This window comes from Guillardia theta, assembly GCF_000315625.1.
Source record: "Guillardia theta CCMP2712 unplaced genomic scaffold GUITHscaffold_43, whole genome shotgun sequence".
Lineage (NCBI taxonomy): Eukaryota > Cryptophyceae > Pyrenomonadales > Geminigeraceae > Guillardia > Guillardia theta.
This window is the reverse complement of record NW_005434631.1, coordinates 549287-564118: the sequence shown is the minus strand read 5'-3', so window position 1 is coordinate 564118 and position 14832 is coordinate 549287. Positions and strand designations below refer to the sequence as shown.

The following is a 14832-nucleotide window of genomic DNA, read 5'->3' as shown; positions in this document are numbered from 1 at the left end:
GGAGGAGGAGGAATGAGGACGGAGACAGGGGGAGAGGAGGGGAGAGAGGAGGAAGAAGGAGGAGAGGAAGAGGCAATCGTCTGACAGGGGAAAAGCAGAGGGGCAGGAGAGCTGCCTAGGTAGTGGGGAGACGAAGTGAGCACAAGACAGGAGGATGGTAGTGGAGACCATCGATGAAAGCATAATCGAACATGGCGACTTCTGGTAGTCACCAGCGTCCTCTTTCGAAACAGACGAACTCGCTGTATATGCATCGAAATTTCACATCTCAAGCAGATTCTCCTCCTCCTCCTCCTCCTCCTGCCCCTCTCCTTCATCGATACCACCGCCTTCCACTCCCCCCTTCCCCCTCCCCCCCTCCTCTTCCTCCTCCTCACCCTCTTCAGCTTCGCCAGCTCCGCCCACATTCTCAGGATAGGTCGATGCCAGATGACTGCAGAGGTGCTAAGAGGCCGAAGAGGAAAAGGACAGGTAGTGCGACCTCTCGCTCGAAAGCTCTCGAAGAAATTCTTCACCCTGTGCTCCCTCACCACCAGGTAATCCTGCATGGTCCGCAGCTTCGAGAGGGAGACAGCTACGCTCTCCTTGTCTCGGATCAGCTCCGCCTGCTGCAGCACCGCTTGCTTCTTCACTGCCTCCTCCCGCTCCTTCAGCACCGCCTCCCTTTCCCCGTCCATTCGCTTCCACCATTCCAACTCATCCCGCGCTTCGACAAGGAGCCTTGCGTCCTGTCCCCTCCAAGGTCAAGCTCGCAGCATGGAAGCTATCTGAAGGATCTCCCTACCTGCTGACTCTTCTCCAGCACCTGTCGCAATCGTGCGTCAAGATGCTCGTTTCTTCTCCGCAGCTCCCTGATCTCTTGCTAACAAGCTCATCAACGTCTGGGAGGACAAGGCAAGCAGCACAGACCTCCTGCCGGACGACCTCGGCATTCAAACTCTCTATCTGGTTGGCGGAGGACTCGCGGACGGTGTGCCGAGCTTGCAGTCGGTTTCGAAGTTTCTCCATCTCCAGGAGGATGGTTTGGTTCTTCCCCTTAGCTTCGTTCAGCTCTGCCTCCACGCTCTCCAATCGTTTCCTCAGAGCAGCCTTCTCCTGCTGCTTCTTCATCACGTACGATATGCCCGACGTGTCTTTGACTGTCCGCGGTGACTTTGGGCTCTCGCCAGAAGCCATTGTGTTCGGCCCTGGTTCTTTCATGGGGGATCTTTCAGACAGCTGCCTTCCCCCTCCCTCCCCGTCACCGTTGCTCCCTATGTGACGTACAAGTTCACCATCTCCGTTCTCAACCTCTGCTTCGAGCCTTTCTCTCTCCTTCCCAGTCCCCTCCTCGTCTTCTCGAAGTCCCTGCCCTTCCACGCCTTCTTCCTGCGCCCCTCTTCCATGCTCTCCTCCGCTCTGTATCTCGCCTCCTCCTCCTCCTCCCTCGCCTCCTCCTCCTCCTCCTCCTCCTCTCATCGTCTCTATGGACGCCCATAGCGCTCGCGCCGACTGCATCCTGCACAGCTGGTGGCCCACCGGCCTTGACCCGTCGTGTCCCTCGTCCCCGCTCATCCAAAAAGACAAATTCTCATCCCCCTCATACACAAGTGACTATCCTACAAGCAAGCGACATGGACACAACGGGGTGGGTAGGTTTTAGGTCAAAAGAGGGGTGAATTTCTGGGAAATTGGAGGGGTGATTATGGGGGTGATTGTTTGGAGACTCATAAATGTTGGGGTAGGGTAGTTCAGGTGGATAAGGGTGAAAATGGGTCAGTATGATGAGGGCATCACACGAAGTGTGGAGGAGGAGGAGGAGGAGGAGGAGGAGGAGGAGGAGGAGGAAGAGACTTACATTGAGGGACGAGACAGAGATGGATAGGAGAGGTTTGAGAAAGGGAGGGAGGGAGGGAGGGAGGGAGGGAGGGAGGGAGGGAGGCTGGCGGGGGTTGGCCTGTTTGAGGTTCTGTGGAGATTGAAGGAAGAGGGGTGAGATGACTTCCTGGCACTGAAGAATAAGGAGAAGGTCTCAGGTAGAAATGCAGATCATCGCTGAGGAGCTGGTAGGATGGAGACGGGAGCGAGCCCTGGTAAAGGGAGCAACAGGAAACAGAACTTTCTGGATTGTGGTGCAAGTAGAGTAGAGATGTATGAGAGGAGAAGAACGTCAACTGATATGGAGGTAGAGGAGTGAAGTTTGAGGAAAGATACCTTGCAGCAGATATCCCAACCCAGCACGCGTGAGTTGTGTTTGTTGAGGATGCAATTTCTCTCGAGTTTGCATAGCTAGTGAAAGCAAGCGCTTTAGGCCTGGGGAGATGATGGAACAAGGCAGGAGGAGGAGACAGAGGAAGGTAGAACGAGAACCAAAACCTCGATGAGATCGCTGAGGTGACATCCTCGCAAAGACAAAAGAGATGCTTATTCCACCAGTCATGACATGCCATTGTTGTCCGCAGCCCCAGCTCAAACGCCATGATCGAGATCGATCGATCTGGCGTGGAGCTCAGTTCGGCGGTGGACAACCAGGACGTGGTGCTGGCGCTGCGGGTGGTGTCCCCGAAGATGGAGTTGGACGACCTGACCAGCATCATGAGGGAGGTCGAGGGGGGAAAGGACGGACCCGCTCCCACCTCAACTCAGTTCTCGACTCGAGAAACGGAGGTCAGCGAGACTTCACATTCAGATCTGCTAGGATGTGAGCATGACATGTCCCTGGTGAAGCAAGAGGGATGCTGGTCGAGGGTGAAGCCTTACGTCGGGTCCGGTGCCCTTGTCGCTGTTGGCTACATGGATCCCGGGAACTGGGCGACAGATCTGCAAGCAGGGTCAGCGTACAACTACCAGCTCTTGTTTGTTGTCTTGCTGTCTTCGATCATCGCCATGTTTGTGCAGACGCTCTCGTTGAGGTTGGGACTGGTGACGAAGCTTGACTTGGCTCAGGTTCCATTGTTCTCTCTCCCTCGTCCTCGTCTTCCTCCTTTTCATCTGTACCGTCACATTTGCTGACTGCACGCCTTGTAGGCTTGTCGGCTGAGATACTCCAAGTGGACCTACAGGTTCCTGTGGGTCACGGCCCAACTTGCCGTCTGTGCGTGCGACCTTGCGGAGGTGATCGGGTCAGCGATCGCGTTCAACCTTCTCTTCGGGATCCCCCTCATATGGGGAGTCGTCATCACCGCCTTCGACGTCCTTGTCCTCCTCGTCATAGGGGAGAACCGCATGCGTATCATCGAGGTCCTCATCGTCGCCATGATCACCACCATCTGCGTCTGCTTCGCTGTCGAGCTTGCCTTCGCCCGCCCCGACGGAATCGAGATGCTCAAGGGATGTTTCGTGCCGTCGGCGAGCCTCATCACCAACCCTGGCATGCTCTTCGTCGGCGTCGGCATCCTTGGAGCGACGGTGATGCCGCAGAATCTGTACCTGCACAGCAGCCTCGTGCAGGTGCGAGACAAGTCAAAATCGTCTTCTGCCATCGCCAAGGCCGTCCTGTACTCCACCATGGACTGCAACCTGTCTCTCGTCCTCGCCTTCTTCGTCAACGCCGCCATCCTCGTCGTGTCGGCGGCGACCTTCTACCGGTCGGGGCACAACGACGTGGCCGACATTGGGCAGGCGTCGGAGCTGCTGTCTCGCGTGCTGGGCTCGAAGCTGTCCTCCATCCTCTTCGGATGCGCTTTGCTTGCAAGCGGACAACAAAGTACGATCACGGGGACGCTTGCGGGGCAAGTGGTGATGGAGGGATTCTTGAACAAGAAGGTCAAGGGCTACATCTTGAGGATTGGGACTCGTCTAGTTGCCATCCTGCCGGCGCTCATTATGCTGCTCGCGACGGGCGATGGAGGAGTGAACAACTTGTTGATCATCAGCCAGGTCAGGAGGGAGAGGGGGGAGAGGAGGAGGAAGGAAAACACTGAAGTTGAGTTTTTCAGATCGTTCTCTCCCTGCAGCTGCCCTTCGCCGTGGTTCCGCTCGTCATGTTCACTGGCAACAAGCAGCTGATGGGCGAGTACGCGAACTCGAAGGTCACACAAGTCATCGCATGGCTGGTCGCGCTCATTATCATAGCTCTCAACGGGACTTTGGTGGTGCAGTCATTTCAAGGTTTTGACTTGTCATGTTGTTTGGCGCATGTTTGACTCTGATTGCTTGGCCAGGTTCAAGATAGATATTATTTTTTCCAGATTCAAACTCATTCACCGCTCATTGTTGGTGATGTTAATGTGGCATGTGAAAGTTTTCACTCTCGAGATGCGTCGGGCGCTCGATCAGCTCCCATTCCTCCTCCTCCTCCTCCTCCTCCTCCTCCTCCTCCTCCTCCTCCTCCTCCTCCTCCTCCTCCTCCCCGTCAGCGTTATCTTTCACGTCCACCCGTCATGACATCATGTCGGGCAGAAAAATCTTCAACTTCGCGGAAGGAATTCGCTTCTGCTTCTGCTCCTGCTCCCTTGCCGAAATCATCCCCCCCCTTGGTCGTCTGACCATCGCTATTCTGCTCTCCGTTGGCCAAATCTGTGCTCTTCTGTTGATCACCTTCCTCTTTTGCTCCTCCCTGTTCCCCTGTCGATGCTCGTCCTCCTTCTCTTGCCTTTTCTCCCTCTCCCGCCTGCCATTCACCTGCTGCAATGCTTTCTTCTCCATCGTGTTGAACTTGACCTTGTCCCTCCTGGGCTACCATCTCAACATGTTCCGGTTCATCGGCACAGCTTCCCCTCCTAGCTGCTCCATCTGACTGCAAGATGTCGTCTCCCTCAGCATCGCGTCGCTCTCCCGTTACAGCAGAGGGCTTCGGCTCTACCAAAGAAGATCTTGCAAAGTCCTCCGGGTCGTCATCAGCGTCGAGGTCATCGGCCTCCTCATCGTTCGTGGGTCCACTCTCCCTTCTTTCATGTCGCTTCTCCGATAGCTCTTCCTCTTCCTGCTTGTCCTCATCTTGATCCACAGCCTGACCCTCTTCCTTGGCCTCGTCCTGCTCTCCATCTCTTTCCTGACCTTCACGTTCACATGCGATAGCCGGTTGCTCTTCATGCTCCGACGGCATGCTGCAGAAGACACCGCTCAAGATCAAGCACACTAGGAGCAGCCAGACATCAAGCATGCTCTCCTTCACGTTGCTCATCTGAAAAAATCGACATGAACTCCAAGACTTCCTCTGCGTGTTCAACGTACCGTTTTCACTTGTCCGATGTCGGAGGGAGCTGCATTCTCGGACGGAGGCTCGTCGGGGGTCAGGCCTTCGCTCGAGACACGGGCAATCTTTACATCGACAAGAACAGGTTTTGAACTCAATGTCTGCTCCACCTCGTTGTCGGGAACAGACTGAATTGCACCTCCTCCCTTCGCCTTCCTCAGCAGCTCGTTCGCAGCCATCAACCTGCTCTCCGCATCCCTCAGCTTGGCAGTGAAGTCAACCATCTGCTCCGAGCATGCATCAAGTCTTGCTCTAAGGATCTTGTTCTCGCTCAGCGCATCTCTCAGCCTGTCTTTCTTGTTGTGTCCCCTGTCCTTGGCCCTTTCCACCTGAAACGATGTCATCCACGGCCCGTTACACAGCATCTTTCAGAAACCTTCTCCTCGAGCTCGTTGATTCTCCTTCGGCAGCTCTGCTCTGTTTCCTCCCGCTTCGATTCTTCCTTGAGACGATTCTTTGAGACCTGTAAAGGAAGAAACCTGTGAGCTCTGGGGTGCCGCCGATTGTTGCTCTGACCTTGAGTTCACAGTCGTGCAGCAGTTCTTCCAGCTCGTCATTCTTCTTCTTCAGATGGGGGCAGAGGGGCGTTATATCGACCGTGTGCATCGATTCCACCATGTGCTTCATGCTCGACTTGAGCTCTCGAACCTGGAACCCAGCAATCAGCAAGGCCAGACAAACAGCTCGTCAGCCAACGAGCTCGAGGACGGGCTTGTCCTGGAGAGCACAGCATGCACCCATCCTCTCACCTTGTCGGTTGCATGTCTAATCACGTTTCCATCCAGTCCCATGCCATCAAAAAAGCTCCATCCTGTCCCGCAGCCACTTTGTCGGCTCCCCCACGCTCCACCGCAACAGTCCCAACCCTTGCCCCATCCCGAGCTCCATCCATGGTTGCAGCCATGAGACTTCTTGTCCTTGGCGAAGTCTTCATGGGTTCCCCTGTCACCATGTCCTCGTCGACCTTCGCACATCGCTATCGCCGCCATCATCAGGACAAACAAGCTCAAAACTTTCGCCATTGTTCCCTGCGCTTTCGTACCCCACTACCCCACCGACCTCAACCAAAGTACCCTACCCCTCCCCACCCCTTCTCAGCACCCCAACCTGCTAAATTTCACCACCCTACCCCCTCGTGGCCCTTCTTGGTATCTCAGTTGATCACCTCTACCCCCTCTTTGCCCTTCGTAGCACCCGGTACTTGGATTCTTTTTGTTCGTACCCCTACCCCTTTGCATGTGGGCTGTAAGACCGGTACTTTGGGCCCCCTTCCTTTGAACCCCCTCTGCATTACGCCCGATAGGAACGACATGGAGGGAGCGGAAGAGGAAGGGAAGGGAGGGAGAGGGAGGAGACGGAGAGGGAGGAGAGAAAGAGGGAGGAGACGGAGAGAGAGGAGACGGAGAGGGTGGAGAAGAGAAGTTTGGGGAGAGGAGGGGGGAGGAGGAGAGGTGAAGGAGGGAAAGAGAGGAGGAGGGCAGGGCAGCGAAGGAGAAGGGAGGGAACCGAGGAGAAGAGGAGGAAGGGAGGGAGAGGGAGGGAGGTCATGTATGCATCAATGCTGTCTTGATGTTCTGACTCAAATATGTCTTCCTTAGAATATCTTGCTCGTAATCGTCGAGTCATGATCGTGTTGCTAGACTACACAACGTTATAGATCTTCGTGAAAGGTCCAGTAGACAACGCGGGTCTGAATTATCAAGATCGGTCGAAGTATGGGAGCAAAGAAGGATTATGCAATCGCTTTTCTGTTTGTCGCAATCCAAGCCGCTTCCCCGCATGGAACTGTCACCCACTGCTGCTGGCGGGCCGACCCAGCGAACTTGAGGGGAGGGAGCAGCGGAGGTCCTCAGCAGAGCAATGGGGCAGGTAAAGTCTCGATGACTCGTCGCCTCGTTGAGCTACATCATAAGGTGCAGGCGCAACTCCCGTGAGAGACGCGGATCAACTACTGTGGGAGGCCTGCCGGGAATTGAATCTTTCCGGCGCGGAGGAAGCAATCAGCAAAGGGGCGAGCGTCAGGTCTCGCAACCCTAACGACAGGAACTTGACGGCATTGCACTACGTTGCTTTGCGTCCTTGGCAGCCATGCGGGATGGAGCGATGCCTTTGCATGACCTACTGCCAGGCCGAGATGATACATTCCATTCCTTCCTCCGAGCTCTGCCCTACCGTATCAGTTGCTCGCATGCTCGTAGCGTCAGGAGCGTCAGGAGCGCTGAAGTGATAATCCTGTTCCGATCTCGCCATGCTCTGAGACGTGCTTTCCCCTTGCCAGAGCTACGTTCGGAACCAATGTGCTGCATCTCGCGGCAGACCAAGGAAATTTAGCGATTATCCGCCTGCTCCTGCAGTCGGGCACACCCATGAACTCCTTCGACTCCCTCCAACGGACCCCTGTGCATCGAGCAGTGGTAGGTCAAGAGGGTTTGAGGGAGGTGAAAGTGCAAGAAAGGAGAGCAAGCCAGGGAGCAAAGGGGAGAGGAGGAGCAATAGGACAGAAGTGCAGAGGCGGGGTTTGGAAGGGAAAGGGATAGCAGGCGGGGGTAGAGGGGCTGCTGCTGACCTTTATTGTAGCTTGCTGGGCATGTTCGATTGGTAGAAGAGATGATCTCGTTGGGCTGTAACATCAGCATCGTTGACTACGCCGAAGCCACACCCTTGCTCACTGCTGTGAGAACAGGACAGCGTGAAATGGTATGCGATGCTGGGAGAGGACAGGACAAGACATGAGAAGAGACAGGAAAGGGGGAATGGAAGAGAGAGACGGGAAAAGAGGAGTTTGAATTCGGGGCGTGGGCGGAGGGGCGGGGAGGCTACCAGGGGTTGTTGGCGGGGATGTCTATTGATGGTTCATAAACAGGTGGAGCTTCTGCTGAGACACGGAGCAGATCCCTTGAGGAAGGACAGGTGGGGAAGCCTTCCAATGTCCTTCGCCGTCAAGCGAAAGGATAAAGACATCCAGAGCATGCTGTCTCGAGCATCTTCCAAGAAGTCTTCGGATTTCAACTACATCGAGAGGTGATGCTGTGCTGATGGTCCTCGCTCGGTGTGCTGAGACTCAGAGCAGCTCTGACGACGAAGAAGAGGAGGAAGACGGAAGTGGCCTCAAGTTTGATCCGCTTCACTTCGGTGGAGCGCATGATTACTGGAACGACGTGATTTTTAGCGGAGAGGACGGGCAAACAACAAAGGCCTTGCAGACTTTTGAAGGTGATGTTCATGTACTTTGAAGGACGGGAAAAGAGCGAGAGAGTGCTGTTAAGCAGGAGATTGAAGATCAGATGTATCGGAAGCCTTTGGTCATGCTCTGACAGTAAGATCAGCTCCTGTTGACTGCACGACAGAAATCAACAAGCTGACCTTCCCTCCCACGAGGAGGCTCAATTTTCCTCTCCCGAAATCAGAAATTCCAAACAACTCGATATTCTTTCTTGCCCCTGCTAACGGGTCACGCCGAGGAGGAACAGCAACAGCAGGCACCGTAAGCTTGCGAGCTTGTCATCTCCGGACCCTCCCGCTGCTTGCAGATCTTAGTCTCCAACAACGCCTTCTCCTTGTCCTCTAGCTCGGAGGAGGCACGTGCTAGGATGGGGATTCGCTTGTGGCGGAGCGTAGCCTGGCAGGTGCCGTCGAGTCCCTTGGAGTAGTACTTGCAGGTTCCCACCTCGAACAAGCGTTCTTTCTGCCGCCATGCAAGCGTCACGAGCTGAAAACTCCTCGCGTCGTTGCGTACCTGAGGCGCCGACCGCATGAATCCCCAGGACCCTTCCCACTCTCTCATGACGGCGTTCTCCTTCATGATCTGACATGGCGTGTGAGAGGCTGGAGGAGGAGCGCAGGTCGTCATGGATGCTCACTACTGCCTCCCAGTTCCTCATCTGGTTGAGAGGATTTTTGCTGCTAGCCGCGTCCTCCATCTTGGTAAAGTTTTGATGCTCTGACGGTGTTTGTTTCTGTATCAACCTGCGCAATGCACAGCATCAGCTACCCTCCTCGCATGTCACCATGTTACATCATCACGATGTGGATTGCACTCATCTTAGTAATGTTATGCAACGTGAGATGCAATCGAAGTATGGGAGAGTTCTCTGCACACGCATCCAAACAGAGAGAAGGAGCAGAGAGCTCAGATATGGAGATGGCTGCGCTAGAGAGTTTAATTTATTTCTCTCTCTTCACATGGCTGATTTCTCCCTTGAGGTCCATTTCAACCTCGAAGCTCCCTGTCTTCTACCTCTTCCATCCTTCTCACTTGCCTCTACCGTCCTTCTTCCCCTTCTTCTCACTTGCCTCTACCGTCCTTCTTCCCCTTCTTCTCACTTGGCTTCTTTCCCTCACGGGATCTCCTCCTCCCCTCTGACGTCGGTCGACATCACTGGCAACGCCAGCATTTTTATCCGTTGACCCGACGTCAAAAAGCAACATCCAAAACCAATCCGTTGGGTAACCGTCGGGTTCCGTTACAATCTGTAGTAGCGTCTTACTTGTCGTGGAACGAGTTGACAGAGTTCACGCCGATCCGACAAGTCAAGACTAGTCGTGGTGAGAGGTGTACGGGTGTGCTAGCTAGCAGCAGCGAGACGTGCTGGTGTACTGGTGGTGGTGAGAGGTGTACGGGTGTGCTGGCAGCAGCGACGTGCTGGTGTACTGGTGGTGGTGAGAGGTGTACGGGTGTGCTAGCAGCAGCGAGACGTGCTGGTGTACTGGTGGTGGTGAGAGGTGTACGGGTGTGCTGGCAGCAGCGACTCGTGCTGGTGTACTGGTGGTGGTGAGAGGTGTACGGGGGTGCTAGCAGCAGCGACGTGCTGGTGTACTGGTGGTGGTGAGAGGTGTACGGGTGTGCTGGCAGCAGCGACGTGCTGGTGTACTGGTGGTGGTGAGAGGTGTACGGGGGTGCTAGCAGCAGCGACTCGTGCTGGTGTACTGGTGGTGGTGAGAGGTGTACGGGGGTGCTAGCAGCAGCGACTCGTGCTGGTGTACTGGTGGTGGTGAGAGGTGTACGGGGGTGCTAGCTAGCAGCAGCGACTCGTGCTGGTGTACTGGTGGTGGTGAGAGGTGTACGGGGGTGCTAGCAGCAGCGACTCGTGCTGGTGTACTGGTGGTGGTGAGAGGTGTACGGGTGTGCTAGCAGCAGCGACGTGCTGGTGTACTGGTGAGAGGTGTACGGGTGTGCTGGCAGCAGCGACGTGCTGGTGTACTGGTGGTGGTGAGAGGTGTACGGGGGTGCTAGCAGCAGCGACTCGTGCTGGTGTACTGGTGGTGGTGAGAGGTGTACGGGGGTGCTAGCAGCAGCGACTCGTGCTGGTGTACTGGTGGTGGTGAGAGGTGTACGGGGGTGCTAGCTAGCAGCAGCGACTCGTGCTGGTGTACTGGTGGTGGTGAGAGGTGTACGGGGGTGCTAGCAGCAGCGACGTGCTGGTGTACTGGTGGTGGTGAGAGGTGTACGGGTGTGCTAGCAGCAGCGACGTGCTGGTGTACTGGTGGTGGTGAGAGGTGTACGGGTGTGCTGGCAGCAGCGACGTGCTGGTGTACTGGTGGTGGTGAGAGGTGTACGGGTGTGCTAGCAGCAGCGACGTGCTGGTGTACTGGTGGTGGTGAGAGGTGTACGGGGGTGCTAGCAGCAGCGACGTGCTGGTGTACTGGTGGTGGTGAGAGGTGTACGGGGGTGCTAGCAGCAGCGACCAGGACGGGAAGGAGGAGGAGGTTATGGAAGTGTATCAGGCTGTATGGGATAGAAGATGACTCGTGTTTCATGTGATAGCTTCGAGATTGAGTGCTGTCCTTGTTGAATATTCCATCCCCATCATTCCAAGTGTTTCTTCGTCCTTCTGCTGGCCTTCCCTCTCGTGCTGTTGCTGAGCACTCCAAGAAGACGCTGGTTTTCATGTGACTGAGTGACGAAGTTGTCGACAAACTTTGTCTTCGCCTCGTCCGTCCCTTGCCTTCAGTCGTCAGTGCTCGGCACCGCTAGCGTCGCCTTCAGGCTTCATCAGGTGACGTGCAGGTCTGATGGTCTCTTGAGCCCTCTGTTTTCTCCTTGGGCGAAGACTGGGCAAAGAATTCATCGAGCAGGTAAAGCCTTTCTGTTTGCAGCATGCTCTTTTTCGCTCGAAGCACTTCGATTCTCGTCTGCCAATGTATGAGCTTATCCATGTCTGGATCGAGCAAACACTGCTTTGCGTTTTCCATTTCTCGATCGACCTCTTTAATCATCTTCTCTGATCTCACGATCTTCGCCTCAAGGGACATGTTGGTGTACTCATAGGCTGCTTCATGCCGCTCCTTGGTACTCTCTTTCTCCTGTCCTCCGCGCATCGCAACACGCTCAGACCTAACGCGCAACCTGTGCCAGTAACCGTGAGCCTCCAAGGGCTGAATCGACGATCGAGCAGCGTTGGCTTCAAACAGAGTCAAGGCCTTTGGGGACAAGATGTGGCGTGAAGCAGCAGCCCTCCCGGTCAGCATGAGCATACTCTTAATAGTAAATACCATCGGAAAATGCATAGTATGCCGTGCAGAAGAGCGGATTAGGCAGGACAGCAATCTCGCTGGTAAGGGAAGTACTAGGTTTTGTGTTACTGTCTTTTGGGTCTTTCAGTGCAGTAAGATTCCGGGCCGAGTACTGAGAGCGGGCCCCGGGCCCCGAATGGGATCCGAAGCTGCCCAGCCACTGAAACAGCAGCATGCCCGGCGTTATGGTACCTCCTCTCATGACCCTCAAGTCTCTGCGATACCCTGGCAAGAGCCAGTCTCCGAGCAAGCGTCATAGCCGAGCAGCTGCCAAGAGCAGTTCCCCTTGCTCTCCCCTCAGTGACTGGAGGAGGCTCAGAGGACACAGTTACCTGCTCCCTCTCCATCTCCTCCCGTTGCTGCAGCAGCTTCGGGTCAGCCTGCGGAGAAACTTGTTGAGCAGGAGGGAGCCGCCTGCTGAGGAGGAGGAGGAGGAGGAGGACAATGTTGAGGAGGAGGCCGGGTGGGTGAGGTGGTTCAGTAGTGCAGGGACTCGGTTGCTCAGGATGAGAGAGGGTAGAGGGTTTGAGGAGGAATAATAATGGGGAAACAGGAAATTCAGGAGGAGGGCAACAGGAGGAGGAGCAAGAGGAGGAGGAGCAAGAGGAGAAGGAGCAAGCCTCAGGAGGAGGAGGGGCCACTCCAACATTGAGAACTTTCGCTGTCACCTTGTAGTACTGGAAAATTCTCATCTCGACACCGCAAGCTCTGAGCAGCCAAGGAAGAACTAGGTCGACCGGGCGAAACTTGTAGTTCCTGAGAGCGCAAAGAGCCAAGGTCAGCGAAGCCGAACACGAGGGAGAAGGAAGAGGAAAAGGCGATGAGGAGGAAGATGGGCAGCGGGGGAGAGGAGGAAGTAGTGGTAATGATAGAGGAGAAGGAGGATGCTGATGAAGATGATGATATGATGATGATGGAGGGGAGGAGGAGGAGGAGGAGGAGGAGGAGGAGGAGGAGGTCGTGGTGGTGATGATGATGATGATGATGATGAGGGCAAGAGGAGGAGGAGGAGGAGGAGGAGGAGTTGCATGGTCTTACTGAGGGGCATACATGGCATGACCCTCTAGCTCCCAGTAGTCGATCCAGCAGGCGACCTGGTGGGCCTAATCAGATCGCGTGCGCATGTCAAGTGACAGACTTGACTGGCAATCATCTTCCTCACGATCTCGTACTCGGCTCCCTCCACATCCATGCGCAGGATGACGAAGTCGCTCTCAGTCGCTACTGACTTGACCAGCCTGCGGAGAGGATGAGAAGGGAGGAGTTGGAAGAAGAGGAGTGTAGAGGGGGGAGGAGAAGGGAGGAGTTGGAAGAAGAGGAATGTAGAGGGGAGAGGAGAAGGGAGGAGTTGGAAGAAGTGTAGAGGGGGGAGGAGGGGAGGAGAGGGGAGGCGGGAGAGTGAGGGCAGGGGAGGTCAAGGCTGGAAGGTGGAGGGGGGAGCACGAAAGAGTTCCACGGCTTACTCGACGACATCCAACGTCTGTACTTCATACTCCTCCCCGAGCTTCACGCTGCAGTTCATCTTCCCGTCACACCTTGCAGGTAGTCCATGTCAAGAGTCCCAGCGTCTCTTACACGACACACCAGCCGTCATGATAGACAGAGTCGTGAAACAGTGAGGAGCCCATCCCCCCGGCGTCGCTGTGCCCGTAGAACTTCATCTTCTGTCCGTCTGTGATCCAAGCTGCTTTCTGGATGTAAACTCCCTGATTCTGCCATATCAATCGTCATCTTCATCACCATCTTAGCCATCGTCGTGGAAATCCTCCTCCTCCTCCTCCTCCTCCTCCTCGTTATCAACTTTCTTGTCCTGCTCCTCCGAATTATCGTCATCATCTCCTTCTCCCTCTTCTTCTTCAGCAGCAGCTACAATCAGTATGCCCTACATCGCGAGCAATTTCTCGAAGGGAATCTTTGAAAACAGGTTGCGCCTCTACGATGATCGGCCAGAATTCCGGGTGGTTCCTAGCAGAAGATCAGCTGGAAGATGAAGAGGGGAAAGAGAGGGATGGAGGAGAGTACGGAGAAAGAGCACAACAGCGAGCAAACGAAGAGGAAACGAGGCAGGAAAGGCACTCGGAGGAGGAGGGGAGGAACACAGATCAGGGAGCGAGCGAGCACTACGAGGACGATGGTCGGGCTAAGACAAACAATCATCATGGTTGAATATCATGACCATGATGATGGTTGCAATCATCATCATCATCATAATCATCATCATCATCATCATCATCATCATCATCATCATCACCTCCTCCTCCTCCTCCTCCTCCTCCTCCTCCTCCTCCACTCACATCATGAAGCCATAGATCCACTGCCCATCGTTCGATCCCAGCTCGATCACAACCTTTCTCTTCCCCTCCGGGATCCCATACACCCACTCCAGCTGCCCCTCCTCGTCCTCGTCCCACCCATTGACCGCTCTCACATGGTTGCCCGCTCTCCTGCTCTCCTGACGGCCGCCAGCTTCCGAGTCTGGAGCATCCTGTCCCTGGTCAGGAGGAGGAGGAGGAGACGAGTTCGATGGATCCCGATGCTTCTCCTTGCGCAGCTCATGCATGGCGGCTCTAAGAATCGAGATCGTTCCTGCCTGCTCCCTGATCTCCTCCTCCTGCCGCCTGCACTGCTCGCCCTCCCAATCCCTGCCTCCCTCCCTCCCTGTCCTGCTAGACCTCTGCAGGCCTCGAGCAGGCGTTTGAGCTCGGAGATTTCGCTCCTCAGTCGACCGATCTCCTGCTCCTGGTCTCGGAGCAGATCCTGAGAGCACATGGCCGCCTCCTCCTCTCCCCTCGCAGCTTCCACAACGAGTTGGTAGTCGAGCACACAGAGGAGGAGGAGGAGGAGGAGGAGGAGGATAAGAGGCAGCGGGTGGTGTCCGATCCTCATCGAGATGCTGCTGATGTCCTTGCTGTACAGTACGCCAAGTCAGAAGATATTTCGCAAGCTCATGGGATCCCTCGTTCTGCTCCATCCCCTCCTCCAACATGCTCTCATCTTCTGCTCTGTCCTTCCCTCCCTCCCTCCCTCCCTCCCTCCCTCCCTCCCTCCCTCCCTCCCTCCCTCCTCGCACTTGTGTACCTTGGATTCGTTTGTCTGCCGGCATTGCGACTGTCGCTTGCACCTGCGCTTGTCCCCCGATTTGG

General features: G+C 55.5%; 6 protein-coding genes across 6 annotated transcripts in view; 2 read left to right on the top strand and 4 right to left on the bottom strand.

Moving 5' to 3' along the window:
* The window catches only part of GUITHDRAFT_110150 (hypothetical protein), a gene marked incomplete at both ends in the record, with an annotated part of 1514 nt that extends 338 nt beyond the window's left edge, over positions 1-1176 (bottom strand). The window contains 4 exons of the mRNA XM_005830971.1: positions 378-433; positions 482-728; positions 785-862; positions 910-1176. Coding sequence (XP_005831028.1) covers positions 378-433; positions 482-728; positions 785-862; positions 910-1176 — 648 coding nt within the window. The remainder of the gene's footprint in view (positions 1-377; positions 434-481; positions 729-784; positions 863-909) is intronic.
* A 1272-nt stretch (positions 1177-2448) lies between these two features.
* Positions 2449-4235, top strand: GUITHDRAFT_87626 (hypothetical protein). Its single transcript, XM_005830970.1, has 4 exons — positions 2449-2925; positions 3007-3858; positions 3918-4089; positions 4143-4235. The coding sequence occupies exons 1-4, from the start codon at positions 2458-2460 to the stop codon at positions 4151-4153; spliced, it is 1503 nt and encodes a 500-aa protein (XP_005831027.1). The 5' UTR covers positions 2449-2457; the 3' UTR covers positions 4154-4235.
* Positions 4236-4339: 104 nt separating this feature from the next.
* GUITHDRAFT_140160 (hypothetical protein) lies at positions 4340-6198 on the bottom strand (the record flags this gene model as incomplete). The annotated part of the gene is made up of 5 exons (XM_005830969.1): positions 4340-5104; positions 5155-5505; positions 5553-5639; positions 5693-5824; positions 5926-6198. The coding sequence occupies 5 exons, from the start codon at positions 6196-6198 to the stop codon at positions 4340-4342; spliced, it is 1608 nt and encodes a 535-aa protein (XP_005831026.1).
* A 2281-nt stretch (positions 6199-8479) lies between these two features.
* On the bottom strand, positions 8480-9096 carry GUITHDRAFT_140159 (hypothetical protein; the record flags this gene model as incomplete). Its single annotated transcript, XM_005830968.1, has 5 exons — positions 8480-8512; positions 8540-8616; positions 8660-8861; positions 8913-8981; positions 9037-9096. The coding sequence occupies 5 exons, from the start codon at positions 9094-9096 to the stop codon at positions 8480-8482; spliced, it is 441 nt and encodes a 146-aa protein (XP_005831025.1).
* Positions 9097-10484: 1388 nt separating this feature from the next.
* On the top strand, positions 10485-10811 carry GUITHDRAFT_44661 (hypothetical protein; the record flags this gene model as incomplete). The annotated part of the gene is made up of 1 exon (XM_005830967.1): positions 10485-10811. A coding segment is annotated over one exon (327 nt), but the record flags the coding sequence as incomplete, so codon positions are not given.
* Positions 10812-11158: 347 nt separating this feature from the next.
* On the bottom strand, positions 11159-14249 carry GUITHDRAFT_110146 (hypothetical protein; the record flags this gene model as incomplete). The annotated part of the gene is made up of 9 exons (XM_005830966.1): positions 11159-11596; positions 12022-12069; positions 12358-12445; positions 12728-12792; positions 12852-12927; positions 13153-13224; positions 13274-13401; positions 13576-13654; positions 13984-14249. The coding sequence occupies 9 exons, from the start codon at positions 14247-14249 to the stop codon at positions 11159-11161; spliced, it is 1260 nt and encodes a 419-aa protein (XP_005831023.1).
* Between the last annotated feature and the right edge of the window lie 583 nt (positions 14250-14832).